The following is a 19,402-nucleotide window of genomic DNA, read 5'->3' as shown; positions in this document are numbered from 1 at the left end:
CGCAGCTTTGCGGCCTTCACAGAAGGAAGCATAGGCCTGCAGAAGGCCACAAAGCCGTGGCCTCAATTACCGTCCTTCTGCAGGCCTAAGCTTCCTTCTGTGATCTGGCGTCATCTTGTGGTGGCCGTTGGCATTACAAGTAGTTACATTACAAGTAGCAAAACAGCAGTTCGAATGTGTTTTTCACTGCTTCCCTCTAATTGGAACCCCCAAACATTTATATATATTTTTTATTCTAACACCCTAGAGCATGGGTGCTCAACCTGTGGCTCTCCAGCTGTTGCGGAACTACAATTCCCATGAGGCATTGCAAGCCGCTGACAGGTACAAGCATGTCTCCCAAAGGCTGAGGCATTATGGGAATTGTAGTTTTGCAACAGCTGGAGAGCCACAGGTTGAGCACCCATGCCCTAGAGAATAAAATGGTCGGTCGTTGCAATACTTTCTGTCACGCCGTATTTGTGCAACGGTCTTACAAGTGCACTTTTTTGGGGAAAAAATGCATTTTGTTTTAATTAAAAAATAAGACAACAGTAAAGTTAGCCCAATTAAAAAAATAAAAATAAGATAATGTTACGCCAAGTAAATTGATACCCAACATGTCGCGCTTCAAAATTGCGTCCGCTCGTGGAATGGCGACAAACTTTTACTCTTTAAAATCTCCACAGGCGACGTTTAAAAAATTCTACAGGTTGCATGTTTTGAGTTTGAGGAGGTCTAGGGCTAGAATTATTGCTCTCGCTCTAACGATCTCGGCGATACCTCACATGTGTGGTTTGAACACCGTTTACATATGCGGGGGCTGTGTTCGCAGGACGGGGCGTGTTTTCTGGCTCCTAACTTTTTTAGCTGGCTCCTAGATTCCAAGCAAATTTGTCAAACCCTGCTCTAAGGCCCCTTTCACACTGGGGCAGTGGCGGTAAAGCTCCGCTATTTTTAGCGGCGTTTTACCACTAATTTTGCAGCGGTATTCGGCCGCTGGTGGGGCGGTTTTACCCCTGCTAGCAGCCGGAAAAGGGTTAATACCGCCGGCAATGTACCTCTGTAGAGGCGCATTGCCGGTCGGTGTCCCATTGCTTTTAATGGGGAGGAGTGGTAAACACACACCGCTCCAAAGATGCGGCTAGCAGGACTTAATAAAAGAATATTACCTAAAGAGATAGTCATTAATCCCCACCTTCTGTTTTTCTTTTTTTCTCCCCACAGGCGTCCCTGGATCAGCCCACCCAGACGGTGGTGATGCACGGGACGGAGCCCAGCTCTCTGCAGAACACTGCCCTGCAACTGGCCGAGAAACTAGGCAACCTGGTGGAGAACAATGAGCGCATCTTTGACCATAAGCAGGGCAGTTATGGTGGATACTTCAATCGCGGTAAGGAAGGCGGTATGTTCTTAGGATCCTGCATCTTCATCTTCTTCCATAGTGCACGTAAAATGTCCGTCCTCCACCCTTTCCTCCACATCCACTTAAAGTGGACTCTTGACCCGCACTCGGTGACGTCCATTTGTAGGACTAAGCTGATTTTTTGTCTCATGTGGTGTAGTCCTACCAATGAGGCACCTGAGGGGGAATGTCAGTTTTGTATGTAGTGGAGAAGGGATAGGATCTGTTTTAGGTATTTATTGCCGTTTGTCGTCCCCCCCCCCCCCCCCATTCACTACAGGGCTTGACTGTGAAGGCCGGCTCACTGAGAGGCAGAGCCGGGTGCCAGTCCAGGCATGTGGGCGGATGCCCACCATAAGGTTGCGGTCCTTCACAAGCCTGGACCGGCTCTGGTGAAAATGGGTCACAGGACTGCAGAATGATCTGTACTCCTCTGATCCACGGGGGAAGTCCAGCCAAACAAGCTTTGGATGTATTTCTCCTTTAAATATTCCTAACGGGAACACAGACGCCAATAAGGGCCGGTTCACACTGGTGCGCTGTCCGACATGGGATGCGATGCACACTGCAGTGCAAATTACATGTGATGTCTGTGCGATGCCAACTCAGCCTTACAGATTGTATGACTATATTTGCATTGCATTTGGACCAAACTTGCATAGGAATTTTTTTTAAATCCTCACCAGAATCGGATCCCATGGGTGTTCACACCCATGAGATCCGATTGCTGTCAGATTTATCCGTTCGCACTGCCATATGCAAACCGATCTGGGGGTGTCAGAGCGGAGTTCCACTCAGAAATGGAAATTTCGCTTATTGTGTTCCCCCTCCCTCCGGTGTCACATTTTGCCACCTTTCACCTTTGCTCCCACTTCTGGCAGAAGATCGCCGCAGTGTCCACGGCCATCGATGCCATGTCCAGCCCCCCCCGCTGTCTTTTGAGACCCCCTGCCCCCCGCTGTCTTTTGGGAGACACACAGGTCCCAAAATAGCAAGGACCACTCAGAACGCGCAGCGTGACTCGCGCATGCACAATAGGTGAACTAGGCTGTGAGGCCGCAAGGCTTCACTTCCTGATTCCCTTACTGAAGATGCCAAAGCCGATGGTCGGCTTCAGGCGCCGACATCACGGGTGCCAAGTGTCCTTATTTTAGAAGTCAGCAGCTGCAGTATTTGTAGCTGCTGAATTTATTTATTTTTTTAGGCGGAACTCCGCTTTTAACTTTTCTACTGACACTCCCAGCAGTTGGCACATGGCAGTTGGGTGCCATGCAGGGGCCTGCACTGGATTCTCAGGGTTCCCGCAACGCACCAATGTGAACTTAGCCTAAAACCTGATAAAAGGGATTCACTCCCAGTTCTCACCCCGTTCATACAATGGACACTCATAGAGGCAGCTGATCTGTCCTGATGATACTGGATCCCTAAGTTTGGATTCACATATGTGCGGCGGCTGCCTCGCGTCCGCTGTGTGTCTGTTCAGCAGTTCAGGTGTGATTCAGGTCTAAATTATTGTCTGAATTCGCACCTGAACCGGTCCCAAACACGAACAGGACACCTCTGCAATCCACCCCAGAGCTGTGTTGAACACTTACCTGTCATGCGAATTGGATGCAAGGAAACCCTCATCCGATTCCCATATATGTGAACCCGGCCTGACTGTCATACTGGCTCTCTTCCTTCCATACTCTGTGACCTGAAACATGTAGGCGGATCGGGACCTCAGAATGGTATTCTGGTAATGAAACCAGTAACACCGCATTACAGCCAAGCAACCAGCATGCTCAGAATCCCTGGAATGGCAGTCCTTGTTTTATCGTGACAGATGAGCAAAAAAGAAAAATTCTAACATTCCACATGAAAAGCTAAATTTTAATTTCTACACAGCAGTCTCCTGGGGGTCAGCGAAGGGTCCACTTTAAGTGCTTTCTCATCCTCGTCTTCATTTTTCTTCATATTGTTTTCTTTTTGTTTTTTTGGCTATTGGTTTATCACCTTTTATTCTGCTCACGTACTATATCTAACTCCAAGAACAAAATATGTTCTATATACTGTATTTATTGGCGTATAACACTCACTTTTTTACCCTGAAAATAGAGGGTAAACTAGTTTTTTCCTTAAACTTGCCTCTTAAAGTTAGGGTGCGTGTTATACGCCGATAAATTCGGTAATTCTTAGATGTAGTGGCTGCATTACCTCCCTTTTTGAGCTTTTTTTATTTGTTCCTCCCTTTTTCTTTTCTTTTTTCTCCCCCCCCCCCCCCCTTTTCTCCTCCTTTTTTTTTTGCCTTTTTTTTTTCTCCTCTCCTTTTTGTTTTTTGTTTTTTTTGTGTGTTTTTCTTATTTTTCTTTGGGCTATTTTTCTTTTTTTGCCCTTTTTTTTTTTGTTCCTCTGTGAGGAGTGGTCCAAGCATATTTGTCTGGCATAAGAGTCTGGGCGGGACCAACCCATGAAGTGGGTGTGATTTTAAACGCACTCGCCTGGAAATTGAGCGGATGAAATGCAGACTACGGGCAGCATTAACAGTGTCTTGGGATACCATATTGGGTATCCTGTGTATAAATGACAACATGGGACATGCAGTATATAGCAATGAGAGGTGGTCACATCTCTCATTGCTATATAATGAGTTCAGAAGTCCAGACTCACACGAGGCAGCTGAAGGTTTTTGGAAAATCCCTCTAGTCTGGGAGTCATCAAACTTTTGGTGTCCTTTAAAGTTTTTAGGTGGGCCGGACTGTGGCCAGTGGGAGTAGAATATGTCCTGGCATCAGTGAGAGTAAATAATGCCCCATCGTTGGTGTCAGTGGGAGGCATAGTGACTCGTTGGTGTCAGTGGGAGGCATAGTGACTCTGTGTCAGTGGGAGGAATAGTGACTCGGTGTCAGTGGGAGGAATGGTGCCCCATCGTTGGTGTCAGTGGGAGGAATAGTGCCCCATCATTGGTGTCAGTGGGAGGAATAGTAACTCGTTGGTGTCAGTGGGAGGAATAGTGCCCCATCATTGGTGTCAGTGGGAGGCATAGTGACTCGGTGGTGTCAGTGGGAGGCATAGTGACTCGGTGGTGTCAGTGGGAGGAATAGTGACTCGGTGGTGTCAGTGGGAGGAATAGTGACTCGTTGGTGTCGGTGGGAGGAATAGTGACTCGTTGGTGTCGGTGGGAGGAATAGTGACTCGGTGTCGGTGGGAGGAATAGTGACTCGTTGGTGTCGGTGGGAGGAATAGTGACTCGTTGGTGTCGGTGGGAGGAATAGTGACTCGTTGGTGTCGGTGGGAGGAATAGTGACTCGTTGGTGTCGGTGGGAGGAATAGTGACTCGTTGGTGTCGGTGGGAGGAATAGTGACTCGTTGGTGTCGGTGGGAGGAATAGTGACTCGTTGGTGTCGGTGGGAGGAATAGTGACTCGTTGGTGTCGGTGGGAGGAATAGTGACTCGTTGGTGTCGGTGGGAGGAATAGTGACTCGTTGGTGTCGGTGGGAGGAATAGTGACTCGTTGGTGTCGGTGGGAGGAATAGTGACTCGTTGGTGTCGGTGGGAGGAATAGTGACTCGTTGGTGTCGGTGGGAGGAATAGTGACTCGTTGGTGTCGGTGGGAGGAATAGTGACTCGTCGGTGGGAGGAATAGTGACTCGTTGGTGTCGGTGGGAGGAATAGTGCCCCATCGTTGGTGTCGGTGGGAGGAATAGTGACTCGTTGGTGTCGGTGGGAGGAATAGTGACCCATCATTGGTGTCAGTGGGAGGAACTTTTCCTCACTGTTGTAGATGGTGTGAGTAATAATACCATAAGGGCCAGATAAAAGCAAGCAAAGGGCCAGCCCCGGGCCGCAGTTTGAAGAACACTGCTCTAGTCTCATTATGAGCAAACAAAACTAAAATTTGTGGTGAATATGACCTCTTCTGGCTTTGAATGTGTCTAATTTTAATTTTATTTGTGAATTTTCAGACCAAAAAGATTCTTACCAACGGAAGGAGGGCGGCTACCAGAGGAGAGGATACAGGAGAGACCAACCCAACCAGAGCAACTATTGATCTCCTCTCCTCCATCGTCATTCCCAGCTTTTATAGATTTCCGTGTTGGCCTCTGCTGCCCACATTTTTCATCCCTTCTCTTATATATAATAAAGTTATTGCTGTGAATTAAAATCCTTGTACTTCATCTGAGTGTGAAATCCCTGAAACATTCGCGGTCTCCTGAAAGATTTGATGTCTTGTTGGTGATATGAATTAGGGGGCCTTAAATGCAGCCCCTGATATCACCATAATGTTTAATATATGTAATGCTTGAGAGGACGGTCAGAAACTGCAAACCCCCCTAGGAGGTTAGGGTGAGGCCAAGCCACGCTCTGTTTATCAATAGAGCAAACCCACATGAGAGCTCTCATAGCAAATGGCTAGTTATGGTGGTCGCTCAGCAAGGAGGAAGAGCCAAGAGCGCTGGTGTGGAATCTGAGAAGAGGAGGATCGGGGCTGCTTTGTGCAAAACCATTACACAGAGCAGATAAGTATGTCTGTTATTTGCAAAAAAAAAAAGATTTACAATCACTTTAACCCCTTCATGCCGACGTAACGCATATATGCAGCCTCACAAAAGTAGGCTTTTCTCTTTCGTCCATGGACGGACACGGCTTCCTTAAATCTTGACAGTAGGGTAATGTTCCCGTCTATTAGGAGAGGACTAGGCAGACATGTTGGGTATGTAAAAACATGTAATTATACCAAAGCTTAACAGTCCCGCCCAGTGGGCGGTCCCTCTGGTCGCAACCCTCTCACCCTGCACTCAGCAGCTCAGTTTTTTTCTGCCTAGTGTAGAAGGACCTGGCTCCCTAAGGGCCCATGGTCCTGGAGAATTTTTTTTTTTTTACTTTTTGATCCTGAGATCTATCAACTGCCGGCTGAGTGACAGGCTGGATAATATAGATCCTTGTATTCTCCCCAGTCCGGCCATCGAGCGTGAGCAGGCCTTGGCTACGTGCTGTGTCGGCCACGACATACCCCGTTTGCTCCAGGGGTGGCCGGTGAGCTATATGCTCCGAGGCCCAAAAATGTCTGGGCTACTGCTGTCCAGTCAGTGGGCCGTGGCCGACAGCCACTCCGTACTGCTCGGAGATGGGTCTGTCGGGAATGCGTCCAGAAGTCCTCATAGGACGGGTAAGTAAAGTTCCTCCTGTCTTGGCAGGATGGGTTAGCTGGGCATTCCTGCGGTGGTCGATTAGGGGGGTATCTAGCCTCCCTTTCCTCCATCCCTCCTCCCCATGCTTTGCTGGGCCTGCTGTGTACCTCACCAGGGGGGCTCCAAGTCCAGGTCTGCTCTGGGGGGGTGGTCTGTTTTTGGGGACCAGTGTTTTGTCGGCCTTTATTTTTACCTCACGATCGTTCTGCACCATTTTTCTTGTAGCAACGCTGTTCTATTGCTAATACAGCGGTCGGCCATTTTCTTGTAGCTCAGGCTCTTTTCCTGAGGTAGCCGGCGGCCATCTTTTTTTTTTTTTTTTTTACACTGGTTTTGGCCTCTAGCGCTAGTTTGTCGCTCTGAACAGCGCGAACGGCAGATCACCTCGGAGAAACCTCAGGCACACACTGCAGGTGTAAGAGCGAAAGGCAGTGCCTCGGTCAGGGTGGTGAGTCCTCTGGGTATACTCCTTGGTCTGTGGTAGCTAGGAGAGGTGGGCCTTTTGTACCTTGACTTAGTCCCTGAGTGGCGGTCAGGTGAGCGGGTCAGAAGTTGGCGCTTCTTCCCCAGACATTCCGGTGATAGCAACCGGTGCCCCTGCGGTACCAATGGATGAGTTGTTGGTGGTCCTGGAGTCATTTGTTGCTAGGTGGAGGTGGTGTAAGGGGGGTAAAAGCTTTGACTCGGGCCTGGCTTTGAAACAGGACCCCTGTTCTGAAGTGTCAGACAATGCGGACCAGGACCATTCGGACAGTGAGGAGGACTCTGTGTCCGAGTCAGCGCAGGAGAAGGCGCTTGTTGGAGCACTTATCACTGCAGTGTGGGAGACCCTCAAGCTGGAGGGTGCGACCTGGGGCATCTACTGAGGTATCAGTCCCTACTACCAATTGGTAGTAGGTTGGTGGGCCCAGGGGGACAGTATCGGCTAATGTATGCCCCCCCCACACTTAAACTTCTCCCTCGTCTGCTCCGCAGAGTGGAGATCGAGGGTATTTCAGTGATTCTAATTGCCCCAGATTGGCCTCGGTGTCCCTGGTACGCCGACCTAGTGTGCCTGGTGGTGGATGTCGCTTGGCGACTGCTGATGTGCGAGGACCTTCTGTCGCAAGGTCCTAAACTTCATCCTGATTTACAGTCGCTGGCTTTAACGACATGGCTGTTGAGTCAGGTGTTAAGGGACCGAGGCCTGTCGGATTCGGTCATTTCCACCATGCTGAGAGCACTTAAGTCATCTTCTCAGAAGATTTACCATCGCACGTGGAAGGCTTACATCTCTATGTGTGAGGAGATTGGGTGGAGTCCACGGGTATAATCGGTCTCCAGGATCTTGCTGTTTTTACAGTGTGGAGTGGATCGGAAACTTGCATTAAGCGGCAGATTTCAGCCTTGGCTGTTTTCTTTCAACAATCCTTGGCGGCCCATTCACTGGTGGGTACGTTTGTGCAAGGGTTTTGACACGTGGCTTCTCCAGTTCGACCACCACTACATCCGTGGGATTTGAATCTGGTGCACTTGATACCTTAGAAACCTCCATTTGAAAACAGCTGACTTTTAAAAAAAATAAAAAATTGCAGGTGGAATCCCCCTTTAAATAACAGTTGAAATTCCTGTTTGCTGATTTAAGTTCTGTTTTACAATTTCCTTTTATTGAAGGAGCTTCCCATACAGAGAGGGGATTCCCCTTGTTTAAATCTGTCATCCAACCTTCCCTTGAGGCTCGGTTCACACTGGATCTGGCTGCGGATCGCAAAGGAACGCTGTTCTCCAGTACAGGGGTGAATCTTTGCCTGAATTGCGCCCTGGAACGGAGCCAAAGATGCACAGCGTTTCTGTGCAGTGCGCTCCGCATCCGCCCCGAAATATGTGAACCGGCTCCATAAAGAGCCAGTCATCTTCTCCTGCTATGCGAATTGGATGCCGGGAAGCGCATCCTCGGTCTTGCACACATGTAACGGCTCCTCTCCTAGACTGAGATGGCTTCCTCTGATTTCACTGCACACTGTGAGCTTCTCACCATACGCATTAGAAACTGCAGCAAGTCCAGCATCATCTATCACTTTCCTCTCCAGCCTGACTGTCCATGGCAGCCCCTTTCATTCATTGGATTTCAGTTCATTAAATCATGGAGGTTCAGCATCATATGTGCATTTAAAGCAGTCTGCATGCAAGTACAGCCAGCCTAGGAATGCCTTCTCCTCCAGACTGATATCGATCTATCAAGGCATGTTGATATTTACATAACTCCTCCCAAGAGCCAGCCCACTTTGCATCAGGACTGAGACTGCATTCACATGTCAGCGTCTTTGAATCGCGGGCAGATTTGCTGCGATTCTGCCCGCGATTTCAAAGCGCCGATGTGTGAATGACAAATCGCCGGACTCAGATTTGAGATGCCGTTCATCTGAATGACACCTAAAATTGCAGTACGAGTCTTATCGCAGGAACCCGCATCACGCGAAGCATGTCACCCCAAAAAAGAAAAGTTCAGGAGCTACTTCTGGGTGACATGCTTCACACAATGTGGGTTAATGCGATTCTTCACGCTACAATTGTGGCAAAATCACACTGCGATTTTAGATGAATGTTATCTCAAATGGGTGTCATTCACACATTGGCATAGCTCCCAACTGTCCCTGATTTGGAGCAATGTCCCTCTGTCCCCCTCATGTGTCCCTCATTTTGGTCTGATCTATATAGTTCAGGGATCTCCAAACTTTTCAAACAAAGGGCCACTTTATTGTCATTCAGACTTTAGGAGGGCCAGATTGTGGCCAGCGGGGGGCAGAAAATGTCCTGGACCTAGCTCCAATGAGAGTAAATGTGGCCTCAGGGTTGATGGTCAGTAGGAGGAGGAGTAGGGACCCTATCAGTAGGAGGAATGGTATCCCATCATTGATATTAGTAGAAGAAATAGTGCCCCCTTGTTGGTATCAGTGGGAGGAATAGTGCCTCATATCAGTTGGAGGAATATTGCCCCAAGGGCCGCATATAGGCTAGCAAAGGGCCACATCTGGCCCTCGGGCCGCAGTTTGGAGACCCCTGATATAGTTGTATATAAAATGCACTTTTTATCTTTCAAAAGGTGTTTCCTAGTGCTAAACCTTTCGTCTGATTTTCTAAATTGCTGCATTTGTAAATTCCAAAAGCCAATATAAAGGAATAGTAGTGGTAAAAAAAAAGCCCTTGTGGGTTAACCAATCTTGTTTTTTTTTTTTTTATACAATTCTCCTTTAAGGGGGCGTGGCAAGGGGTGTGTCCTATTCCTGCATACTTTTGCTGATAGGTGTCCCTCATTCCCATCTCAAAAAGTTGGGAGGTGTGCATTGGTGCTTTGTAAATTGCAGGCAGAATCACGGCAAATCTGCCCACGATTCAAAACGCTGAAGTGTGAATGCAGTCTCGGGGCTCCTGGGAGGACTCACTGAGGTCGGGGGCTGGGATGTTTCTTAGGAAGCCATGTACCGGCCCCTCCCACCAGACATGATCTGCCTATATTACACAGAGATCTAGTGATGACATTACTGTACATTATTAATCTTATTCAACATTAATATAGTGGCAACAGTCAGTGGCATCTTAAGAGCATTATAGGCCCCCGGGCAATACAGTGCACTGGGGCCCTGTCTACACAATCGTGCACAAGAATTTACTGACAAAAATCATGAAATTTACTGGCAGAACCACATTTTTTTTTCTGGCACTGCAAAAAAAAGTACCTAAAATTAAAGTTTTACAAATTTCTTCATTGACATGAAGGTTAGGTTACTATAACCCAGCCTTCTCAGAGTTTCCTCTTACATCAGAATCTGCAGGATTCCCCCTTACAGTGAAAGGGAACTCTTATGTAAAGGGGAACGCTGCAGATCATGATGTAAGGGGGAACTCTGATGTGGAGGGTGACCAGAGACTACCTTATATCAGAGTTCACTGCTTTCTCTTTACATCAGAGTTCCCACTTACATCAGGGTCCTTGCACTGTAAGGGAGAATCCTGCAGACTCTGATGTAAAGGGGAACACCAGGAACTCTGATGTGTGGGGCACTCTGGTGACCAGAGACCACCTTCCGTAGAGTAAATACACTAAGGTAAGGGGGGTCACTAATATTTTTGTATTCACTCCCCCCTTACATCAGCAACCACCTGCCCCTTAGACTGGCCTGGCGGCGCTATCACTGACCTCCTCTCAGGTGCAACATGCACGGCTCAGTCAGATGGCTCCAGCTTGGCTGCTCTGGTTTTATCCTACTGTCTCCTCATGTCTGACTTCTCCCGTGACCCCCATCCCGGAGGCGCTCCCACTCTTGACTCCTCTTCAGACTCTTCCTCATAGACTGTAGACATGATACAGTTCTACAGTTCTGACCCGCTGCTCTCCACCATTTTTTTTACTGGGGTTGCTTGGCAGCCGATGGGGGGGCCCCCCAGGCAAGTGGGGCCCCTGGGCAACTTCCCAGCGTGCCCAATGGAAAAGACAGCCCTGGCAACAGTTTGTGCAGAGCCTTATAAAAACAAGAAAGACGGTAGAGAATGGGAACATTTTATTTAACCTCTTGACCACTGGGCACTTAAAGGAGTTCTCCAAGCTAAAAGTTTTAACCCCCGCTGTGCCCGGGCTGTAAAACTATACAAAATAAACTTTCACTTACCTGCCTACGATCCCCCGTTGTTCCGATATCGCCGTCCCGTTCTCCGGTCCCGGTCTGTTCCACTTCCTGCGGGTCGGTGACTCACAGTGCGCTCAGCCTATCAGCGGCCGCAGCAATGTCCCGTCGCGGCCGCTGATAGGCTGAGCGCACTGTGAGTCACCGACCCGCAGGAAGTGGAAGAGACCGGGACCGGAGAACGGGACGGCGATATCGGAACAACGGGGGATCGTAGGCAGGTAAGTGAAAGTTTATTTTGTATAGTTTTACAGCCCGGGCACAGCGGGGGTTAAAAGTTTTAGCTTGGAGAACTCCTTTAAACCCCCTTCCTAACCAGATCAATTTTCAGCTTTCGGTGCTCTCACAATTTGAATGACAATTACTCAGTCATACAACATTGTACCCATCTGAAATTTTTTTCCTTTTTTTCACACAAATAGAGCTTTCCTTTGGTGGTATTTGATCACCTCTGCGGTTTTTATTTTTTGCGCTATAAAAGAAAAAAGACTGAAAATTCTGTAAAAATAAAAAATAAATTCTGGTTTCTGTCATATTATCGGGTTATTTCTCACACACAGCATATGCATACCACAAATTACACCCCAAAACACATTCTGCTATTCCTCCCGAGTATGGCGATGCCACATGTGTGAGACTTTTACACAGCGTGGCCACATACAGAGGCCCAACATGCAGGGAGCACCATCAGGTGTTCTGGAGCACCCAGACCAATTCTGACATTCCTCTCCTACATGTAAAAATCATAATTTATTTGCTAAAAAATTACATAGAACCCCAAAACATTATATATGCTTTTTTTTTTCAAAGACCCTAGAGAATACAATGGCGGTTGTTGCAACTTTTTATCTTGCACGGTATTTTCGCAGCAATTTTTTGAATGCAGGAAAAGTGATTGTCACCGGCGCAAAAATAAGTTCTAAATAATACTATATTGACCTGCTGCAGTGCTGTATAAACCTTCTATGAGGTTTAGGTGAAAAAATTAAAAAGGTGTTGGTACTGCGCTGGTATAATAATGTGATATAAAAAAAAAAAATGTTTTTATTATTTTTTAGAAAAAAATATTTTATTTTTTTATTTTTATTTTTTTAGTTTACCCAAAAAATTTTTTTTTTTTTCCCCTATAGTGATATAGTGCTAGATCCAGTACAGTGATGTACGTGATGGGTCACTATAGAAACAGCTCTTGTGAACATATGTACTAGCGTGATGCTGTGTGCATATGCTGTGCCATCAAAAATAAATAAATAAATAAATAAATAAATATGGCTACCCCAAATGATGTGCTTGTGAAACAATATTCCAAAGTGCTATAAGTGAGTCTATAAACTATTATGAATATACATGCACAAGTGTGCGAACATATAAATAATGAATAATATTATTAATATATAAAAATAATAATAAGGTGCGTTGGTGCCAAAAATTCGTTTTTCACAATTCATGTGCATTCATGCTGCAACACGTCCCCAATTATGGGTAAGCGCCAGTTCACAAATTCCAGTCCAAACAGAAAGTGTTGCTGAGTTTAAATCCTGGTGCTATATTTCATGCATCCAGGGTGCTGTCACTTCTTCCACCCGACAAAGATAAGTGCTACCACCACCAACTGCTGAAATGCAAACTCACCAGACCCCAGCTGGTAATGTGCCTCAAAAACGTATTCCGTTAAAGTTGGTGAGTCCTCTCAGGATGTTCCTCAATGCCTCAAAGAAACCAAGGGGCTCATCATGGTGAAATACGTTTAAAAATATATTTATTTAAAATTCATAATAAAAAACTACTCACAAGAGAGGTGCTTTAAAACCAGCACCTGGTGTCTTTGGCAGTGTCAGTCTTTTAGACAGCCGCTGACCAGCTTATCGTACGGGTGCGTTCCTGGCTCCTGCTGTACCTGTGGTCTCACTGGTTAAAATTACACTCCCCCTTGCGCTGTCCACATAGCTTCATACGCGTTTCGCAGTTTTGCGTCTTCAGAAAAGCTTCAGAAAAGGGGAAAATACCGGCCGTAGCAGCCTTCTTTATTAACACAACTTTAGATTAACAATAACATAAGAACATCTGTTATCCCATAAGTCCACCCAGTGTTGATCTCTGCAGGAAAAACCTCAATCCCCATCCATATAAAATATAAACATATCTATATATATATATATATATATATATATATATATATATATATATATATATCTTGCACTGCGGTCTCTGTCAATCCGCTGACAGGCCTCAAGCCGACCGGCTGGCTCAGAGACAAACTCGCGACAGCAGTGCCCCATAACCAATCCTTACAGCTAACCTCCGTTAACTGGAAACCCAATCTCCGGACTAGGGTTGTCCCGATACCACTTTGTTAGGACCGAGTACAAGTACCGATACTTTTTTTCATGTACTCGCCAATACCGTATACAGATACTTTTTTTAAATGTGTCCCCAAATGCAGCCATGTCCCCCCACATATATCCAGCCATATCCCCCCACATATATTGCAGCCATGTCCCCCCATATATTGCAGCCATGTCCCCCCACATATTGCAGCCATGTCCCCCCACATATTGCAGCCATGTCCCCCCACATATATCCAGCCATGTCCCCCCACATATATCCAGCCATGTCCCCCCACATATGCAGCCATGTCCCCCCACATATTGCAGCCATGTCCCCCCACATATATCCAGCCATGTCCCCCCATATATTGCAGCCATGTCCCCCACATATATCCAGCCATGTCCCCCCATATATTGCAGCCATGTCCCCCCCACATAAATCCAGCCATGTCCCACATACCTAGTAGATGATGATGATGCCGCAGCTTCTGCCGCATTAATCAGCGTGCATTACAGCGCTGATTAACGCCGCGGCGGCGGGGGGGCAAGTATTCTATTCAGACATCGGGGGCCTTTGCGGGAGTACAAGTACTCCCGCAAATACTCGGTATCGGTCCCAATACCGATACTGTTATCGGTATCGGGACAACCCTACTCCGGACCCATATCACCGACAGGTCCTTAAAACTGCTTTTTGAGGTATCATCCTTCCCCCGCAGAGACCAACACCCACTGCCACGACACACCTCCAAAAGGCACCTGTGCAATAAACAAACAGAACAAAACACGCAACGAACACAAACTAGACACACAGACACGAATAACATTAAGGGGAGGGTGGGCAGGAACTTTGCTCCACGCGGTGATTGTCCCGGGGGCGGGCTCCATCCCCTTTTCTAACCTCCCTTCCTCCGCCCCCCACTTCCTTGGCCAATCATGCTGTCCCTAACATCTACCAGTCCCCTGTTCACACTGTCATGCAAGCCCTCCGCCTATTCTTTTCACTCATTGCTCCGGGCATTTTCTCGTTGTTGGTTTGTCTTCTCTGTTTAGCTATTGAACATTTTCTTTAAGCTTTGCAGAGCTTTTTCTTTTGTGATGGACTTCCAGCCCTCTGGTATTTCTGCTGGTTTTGCATTGTATTCTTCAGCAAATTTCTCATTAAACATCAGAAAAATATATTTCCAGTAATCTGATGACTCGATACTGGGATCTGGTTGGATGGCCCAATCTGGATAAATGGTACGATAATCTTTGTATGGATGTGATTTGTATTTTGTGGCTGGATTTTTAAATGTTCTATTAGATACAACAGCTGTACTACATATATGCGTGACCAAAATTCCAGTAATACTATTCCTGTATCTTCCCAGTCCTTCGGGTCTGTGGATGGTAGAAAAGTGCTCCTTGTGTTCATCACCTCCCGCCTCACAGGGGACATTACAGAATGGACATCGCTTCCCACAGCCAACAACCTTCCTGAACAATACATCCTGAGGCTTCACCGTCACCCTGGAGAGTACAGACTTTATATCCATAGATTGCAGATCTGATAAGACTTCTGTTTCTGTATCTCGGAGGAAGAGCTGAATGTCAGATGAAAATTGACCAACATCAGTCGTGTTCAGGAAAGCAACCGCTTGCATCTCATTCTGGGGGATCACTAATTCTTCCTTTAGTATCTCACATACACTTTTCAGAAAATATGAGACTGTTGAACTTCTAAGAGAGTTTTCTTCATTAAGAGCTGCTCTTATGTTTTTATCCAATGAAGAGAGCAGAATTTCGTGTAATGGTTTTAGGACCTGTGGCTTTGCATATGTTTCAGTGTGATTCAGTATCCAGGCTTTTGTATATTCCTCATAGTGACCCATATAGATGACATATTTCTGGAAGGACATTTCTTTCAGTAGCTCCTGCAGTAAAAAATCTTGAAAGAATGTTCTACTCTTGAATTTCTTGTCTGAACATTCCACTACTCCATCCACTATTTTCTGCCCCAGATGGTGGAAAACATGATCCATCATTGCTGGTTTTAGACACCGCTCACAGAATTCTTGGGCTTTAGTCTGACAAAAAACTTTCTCTTGAAATATGCCGATAAAGGTTACTAAATATCCAGGCTTTAATTTCTCCAAACACAGCTTTGGATTGTTCTCTTTAATGAATTTATCATGCATCTTCTGGAACTCTCTGGAAGCTTTTCCAAGAATGTGAATCTTCATATCCAGTTCAAACCATGAGGACAAATGAAGATTTCTGGACTGTTTACAAATCTCTGTATTGATCATATTAAGTAATTCCAGGCAGTAGTTGTCACTATAGTCCTCTCCAGTTTCCACCTTCCCTCTGATATATGTGTTACAGTTATCTATAAGAGAACGAGCAAAAACATTTATTTTGTCAAAATGTTCATTGTACCTAAGACCAAATTTATCTAAAACTGTATCTTTCAGTTTCTTGGTCCATTTACTCTCAATATATTTTTCGTCCATCTTGAAATCAGATTGTGTGATATCTGCCAAGTCCTTCACACCCAGTAAGTGTTCATTTAAAGCTGGTCCTTTATTGCTTGTGTCATTCATTAGCTGCCGTAACATAGATTTGCTGACAATACATGTGTTTAATTCTCCAATCTCTAAATCTGTCAGTGTTTTCTTCCACATCTCCTGAAATTCCTTCTTTAACTCTTCATCATTAAGCTTTTTTTTCTTCTCTCGGCACCTCTTGAGGAGATCTGTGATTTTACCTTCTATAGATTTCTGGTAATCATTTTTGATATTCTGAATCTTTAATTTTCCTTTCTGAATTGAAACAAACTCATCAAACTTCACAAGAGAATTTCTTTTCAATTCCTCCTTCAGGGATGTTGTGCTCAGAATGAAGTCTTGTTTGTATCGTTCTATTAGATGAACATTTTCATTTTTATTGTTAAAGTATTTTTCCAGCAATTCTGACATTTTACTTTCTTTACTAATCAACAAATTGTTGAGCTCTTTCTTAAATTTGGAGCAAAGTTCATCACTTAGAATCTCTGCAGTCTGATTCTTAATGTTTGTCTCTGTACGGATCTGCCAATCATGGACAATCTTTCTGAACTCCCATTCCCACTGTGAGTATTGTATAGACAGGTTATTATAAGCTTCTGCCACCAAACTGTTCCTGAAGCTGAAGATGAATTTCTCATGTTTTACAGCGTTCCATAAACTTTCTATCCATGTTATAAATTCAGGAATAGTTAAAGGCCTGTGCAGAGATTCTTTGTTTGTCATTAGTTCTAATAAATATTTTTTTAATTCGGACACATGTTCACTGTACCCAGAATTTACTGGAGCCATTGGTGGGACCCCAAGCCAGAGCCCGGGAATGTACCAGTTGCCTTTCTCCAGGTTGTAGTCCATCACATCACTGAAAGTTCTTATCTCACTTTTCTTTTCCATCTCTGCAGCTACTTTTGTCATTTCATCTAGCTGTTCTAGAAGCTTCTTTCTGTCTCTCATGTTCTTGTCATGAGCGGACACATCGCTCACATTCTGATGTACAAACTGGCAGTTGGGTCTCTTCCCTACTTCTTTCATCCTAAGAAAAGCATGGACCACAATCTGTAAAATATCCTTCATTTCTGTTGTATTTTCCATGGACATATTGATGATGGTGATATCACTCAACCCAACCACTAGTGTGGCCAGTTCATTGTCATGTTCATAACTGTCCTCCAAGGAAGCCAACTCTGGAGCTTTCAGCCCCTCAGTGTCAATCACCAGGATGAAGTCACAGCCCAGCTCCTCCTGGAAGTTCTCTTTCACATTAAGAAGAGTCATGAAGGCTCCTCGTGTGCATCTTCCACTGGCCACCGGGAACTGCAGACCAAACATGGTGTTGAGAAGAGTGGATTTCCCCGTACTCTGCACTCCCAGCACAGTGATTACTCTCATTCTGCATTTTGTCCCTGTTTTGGAGTCCAGCTCATTTAAAACATCAGTTATCCACTGTAGGGGAATGTTGGAGGCATCTCCGTCTATCAGCTCTAATGGGAAACCATCTAACAAGAGATCAGCAGCAATTCCCGGTAGTCTAATAAATTGTCTTTTATCTATTTTTTTTTCTTTAACCATGGAACATTCAGCTTCATAAAACTGTTCCATCACACGTAGGAAATGTTCAATTGCTAAAGAACTGTCAGAGATTTTCTGGTCTATCTGTCTGAGCTCATCCCTATTACTTAAGTTATTGTTATATTTTTCTTTGTATTCAGCTTGAAGATTAGAAAGATGATCTCTAGTAAGTGAATTAAGATCAAATTTCATCCATTTCAGAAAATATTGTTTCTCAGTCTTAGATAAATCAGTGATTGCGTCAATAAAGAGCATTAAACCATGGGGTAGGTGTTGCTTATGTTGTTCCTCATGTAGTGAAATAAGTTTCTTTCTCAGTTCATCTTGATATTGTTGTGTGTCTTTACCACCTTGCCTTGTCATTCTGCAAAGTTCCTTCTCCACTTCAGATAACTGTCTCCAGAGATCTCCCTGTAACTTCATAGTGTTCTTTTTGTACTCGGAAACATTTGTTATTTCTTCTGTAATTTTCCTGGCATGTTCCCTGGCCTTCTGACATTCAAGAACTCTCTCATCCACTTGGATGTCCAATCCATGAGTTTCTTCCTCAAGGTCTCTCATTTTCTTTTCTTTTGGCTTACTGTTTAAGAAGCAAACGATAGTACTTCGTAGTTTTTTTACAAATGCTGCCTCATTTGCCATGCCTTCATGTATTATTATATTTGATTTTTTCAACTTTAGAACTGGCATTAAGTCTTTAAGGGTCTTCTGTGTATGTGTACTCAAGGTTTTGCTGGGACCAGTAGTAACAATAAAGTAATACTGGGTGTCAGTGGTTGGGCAGGATGATAGCAATCTGAATTCCCTCTCAGAAATATCCTCAATGAATATAAACACAGCTGATGAAATTCTTGTCAGAAACGTGAACTGGTCCCAGTTGGCCTCCAGGTCTCCTCGTAGGTTGGTCACTGCGATGTGTTCTGGGAAAACATCAGACTTACCACAGGGAAAATACCAGGACATTTCCACCAGTCCATCAGATATTTTCCTCTTAATGTTTCCTCCATCCATATTGTCATGTATGAAGAAGTTATTATGTAGCTGAGCTGGATTAAGAATTTGGTTCAGGGTTTTAGATTTGGATAACTTGCTTTTTCCCAATTTGACAAAAGAAAAGATTGGCATGGAAGTATTCACCACATTTTCTTCTCTGAACCCTTTACTGTCCGCTAATGACTGAGGTCTCCACTTCTTCACAATGTCCCTCATTGCCCAAAGCATAAGGGTGCAGTGTGACCCGTCACCAGCAGGGAGCAACAGAGGGACGGCAAACTGACACATGGACAATTTGGTTACAATCTCTTGTTGGAGAAAACTATCTGAGCAATGAAGGAGGAGACACAGGACATCCAGGGGGTGAATGGAGATAAATGAATTACCACCTGAAACCATAGAAGCACTAAATAGGTTTTCATCATCATCATCACCATTATCATATACATCAAAACCAGTAGACTGATCTTTCTCAAGCAGAATGTCTCTTGCAGTCCTGTTTGAGGCCATGAGTTTCCTTAAGTAATTCCAGGGAAGATCCTCTACAGTTTTCGGTGATTCGTCATGCACGTTCTCTAAGCCAATGCTCAGGATATCCGTCAGAGTCAATTTTGAAGTCAGGTGAGGTTCCATGTTAATTTTTTCTGCTAGATGATGAAAGTTGGTCCTTTTGATGCAAAGTTCTGTGACAAAATACATGTTTAATGTTAAATGTTTTTACTTTACCTCTCAGTCTTCTTGAATAAAATGG

The 19,402-nt window shown here is 45.2% G+C and overlaps 2 protein-coding genes across 3 annotated transcripts in view; one reads left to right on the top strand and one right to left on the bottom strand.

Moving 5' to 3' along the window:
- The window catches only part of LOC120943027 (eukaryotic translation initiation factor 3 subunit C), a 28,569-nt gene extending 23,041 nt beyond the window's left edge, over positions 1-5,528 (top strand). The window contains exons 20-21 of one of the 2 annotated variants that reach the window (XM_040356079.1): positions 1,207-1,372; positions 5,329-5,528. In XM_040356079.1, coding sequence (XP_040212013.1) covers positions 1,207-1,372; positions 5,329-5,414 — 252 coding nt within the window. In that variant the 3' untranslated portion in view covers positions 5,415-5,528. Of the gene's footprint in view, positions 1-1,206; positions 1,385-5,328 lie in introns of both variants that reach the window. The other variant, XM_040356078.1, reaches the window with a different exon arrangement.
- Positions 5,529-13,927: 8,399 nt separating this feature from the next.
- LOC120943026 (interferon-induced very large GTPase 1-like) overlaps positions 13,928-19,402 on the bottom strand; it is a 31,045-nt gene continuing 25,570 nt past the window's right edge. Inside the window, exon 6 of the mRNA XM_040356077.1 lies at positions 13,928-19,334. Coding sequence (XP_040212011.1) covers positions 14,593-19,334 — 4,742 coding nt within the window. The 3' untranslated portion in view covers positions 13,928-14,592. The remainder of the gene's footprint in view (positions 19,335-19,402) is intronic.

The sequence above is a fragment of the Rana temporaria genome, chromosome 6, assembly GCF_905171775.1.
Source record: "Rana temporaria chromosome 6, aRanTem1.1, whole genome shotgun sequence".
Classification (NCBI taxonomy): domain Eukaryota; kingdom Metazoa; phylum Chordata; class Amphibia; order Anura; family Ranidae; genus Rana; species Rana temporaria.
This window is presented reverse-complemented; position numbering and strand designations above follow the sequence as displayed.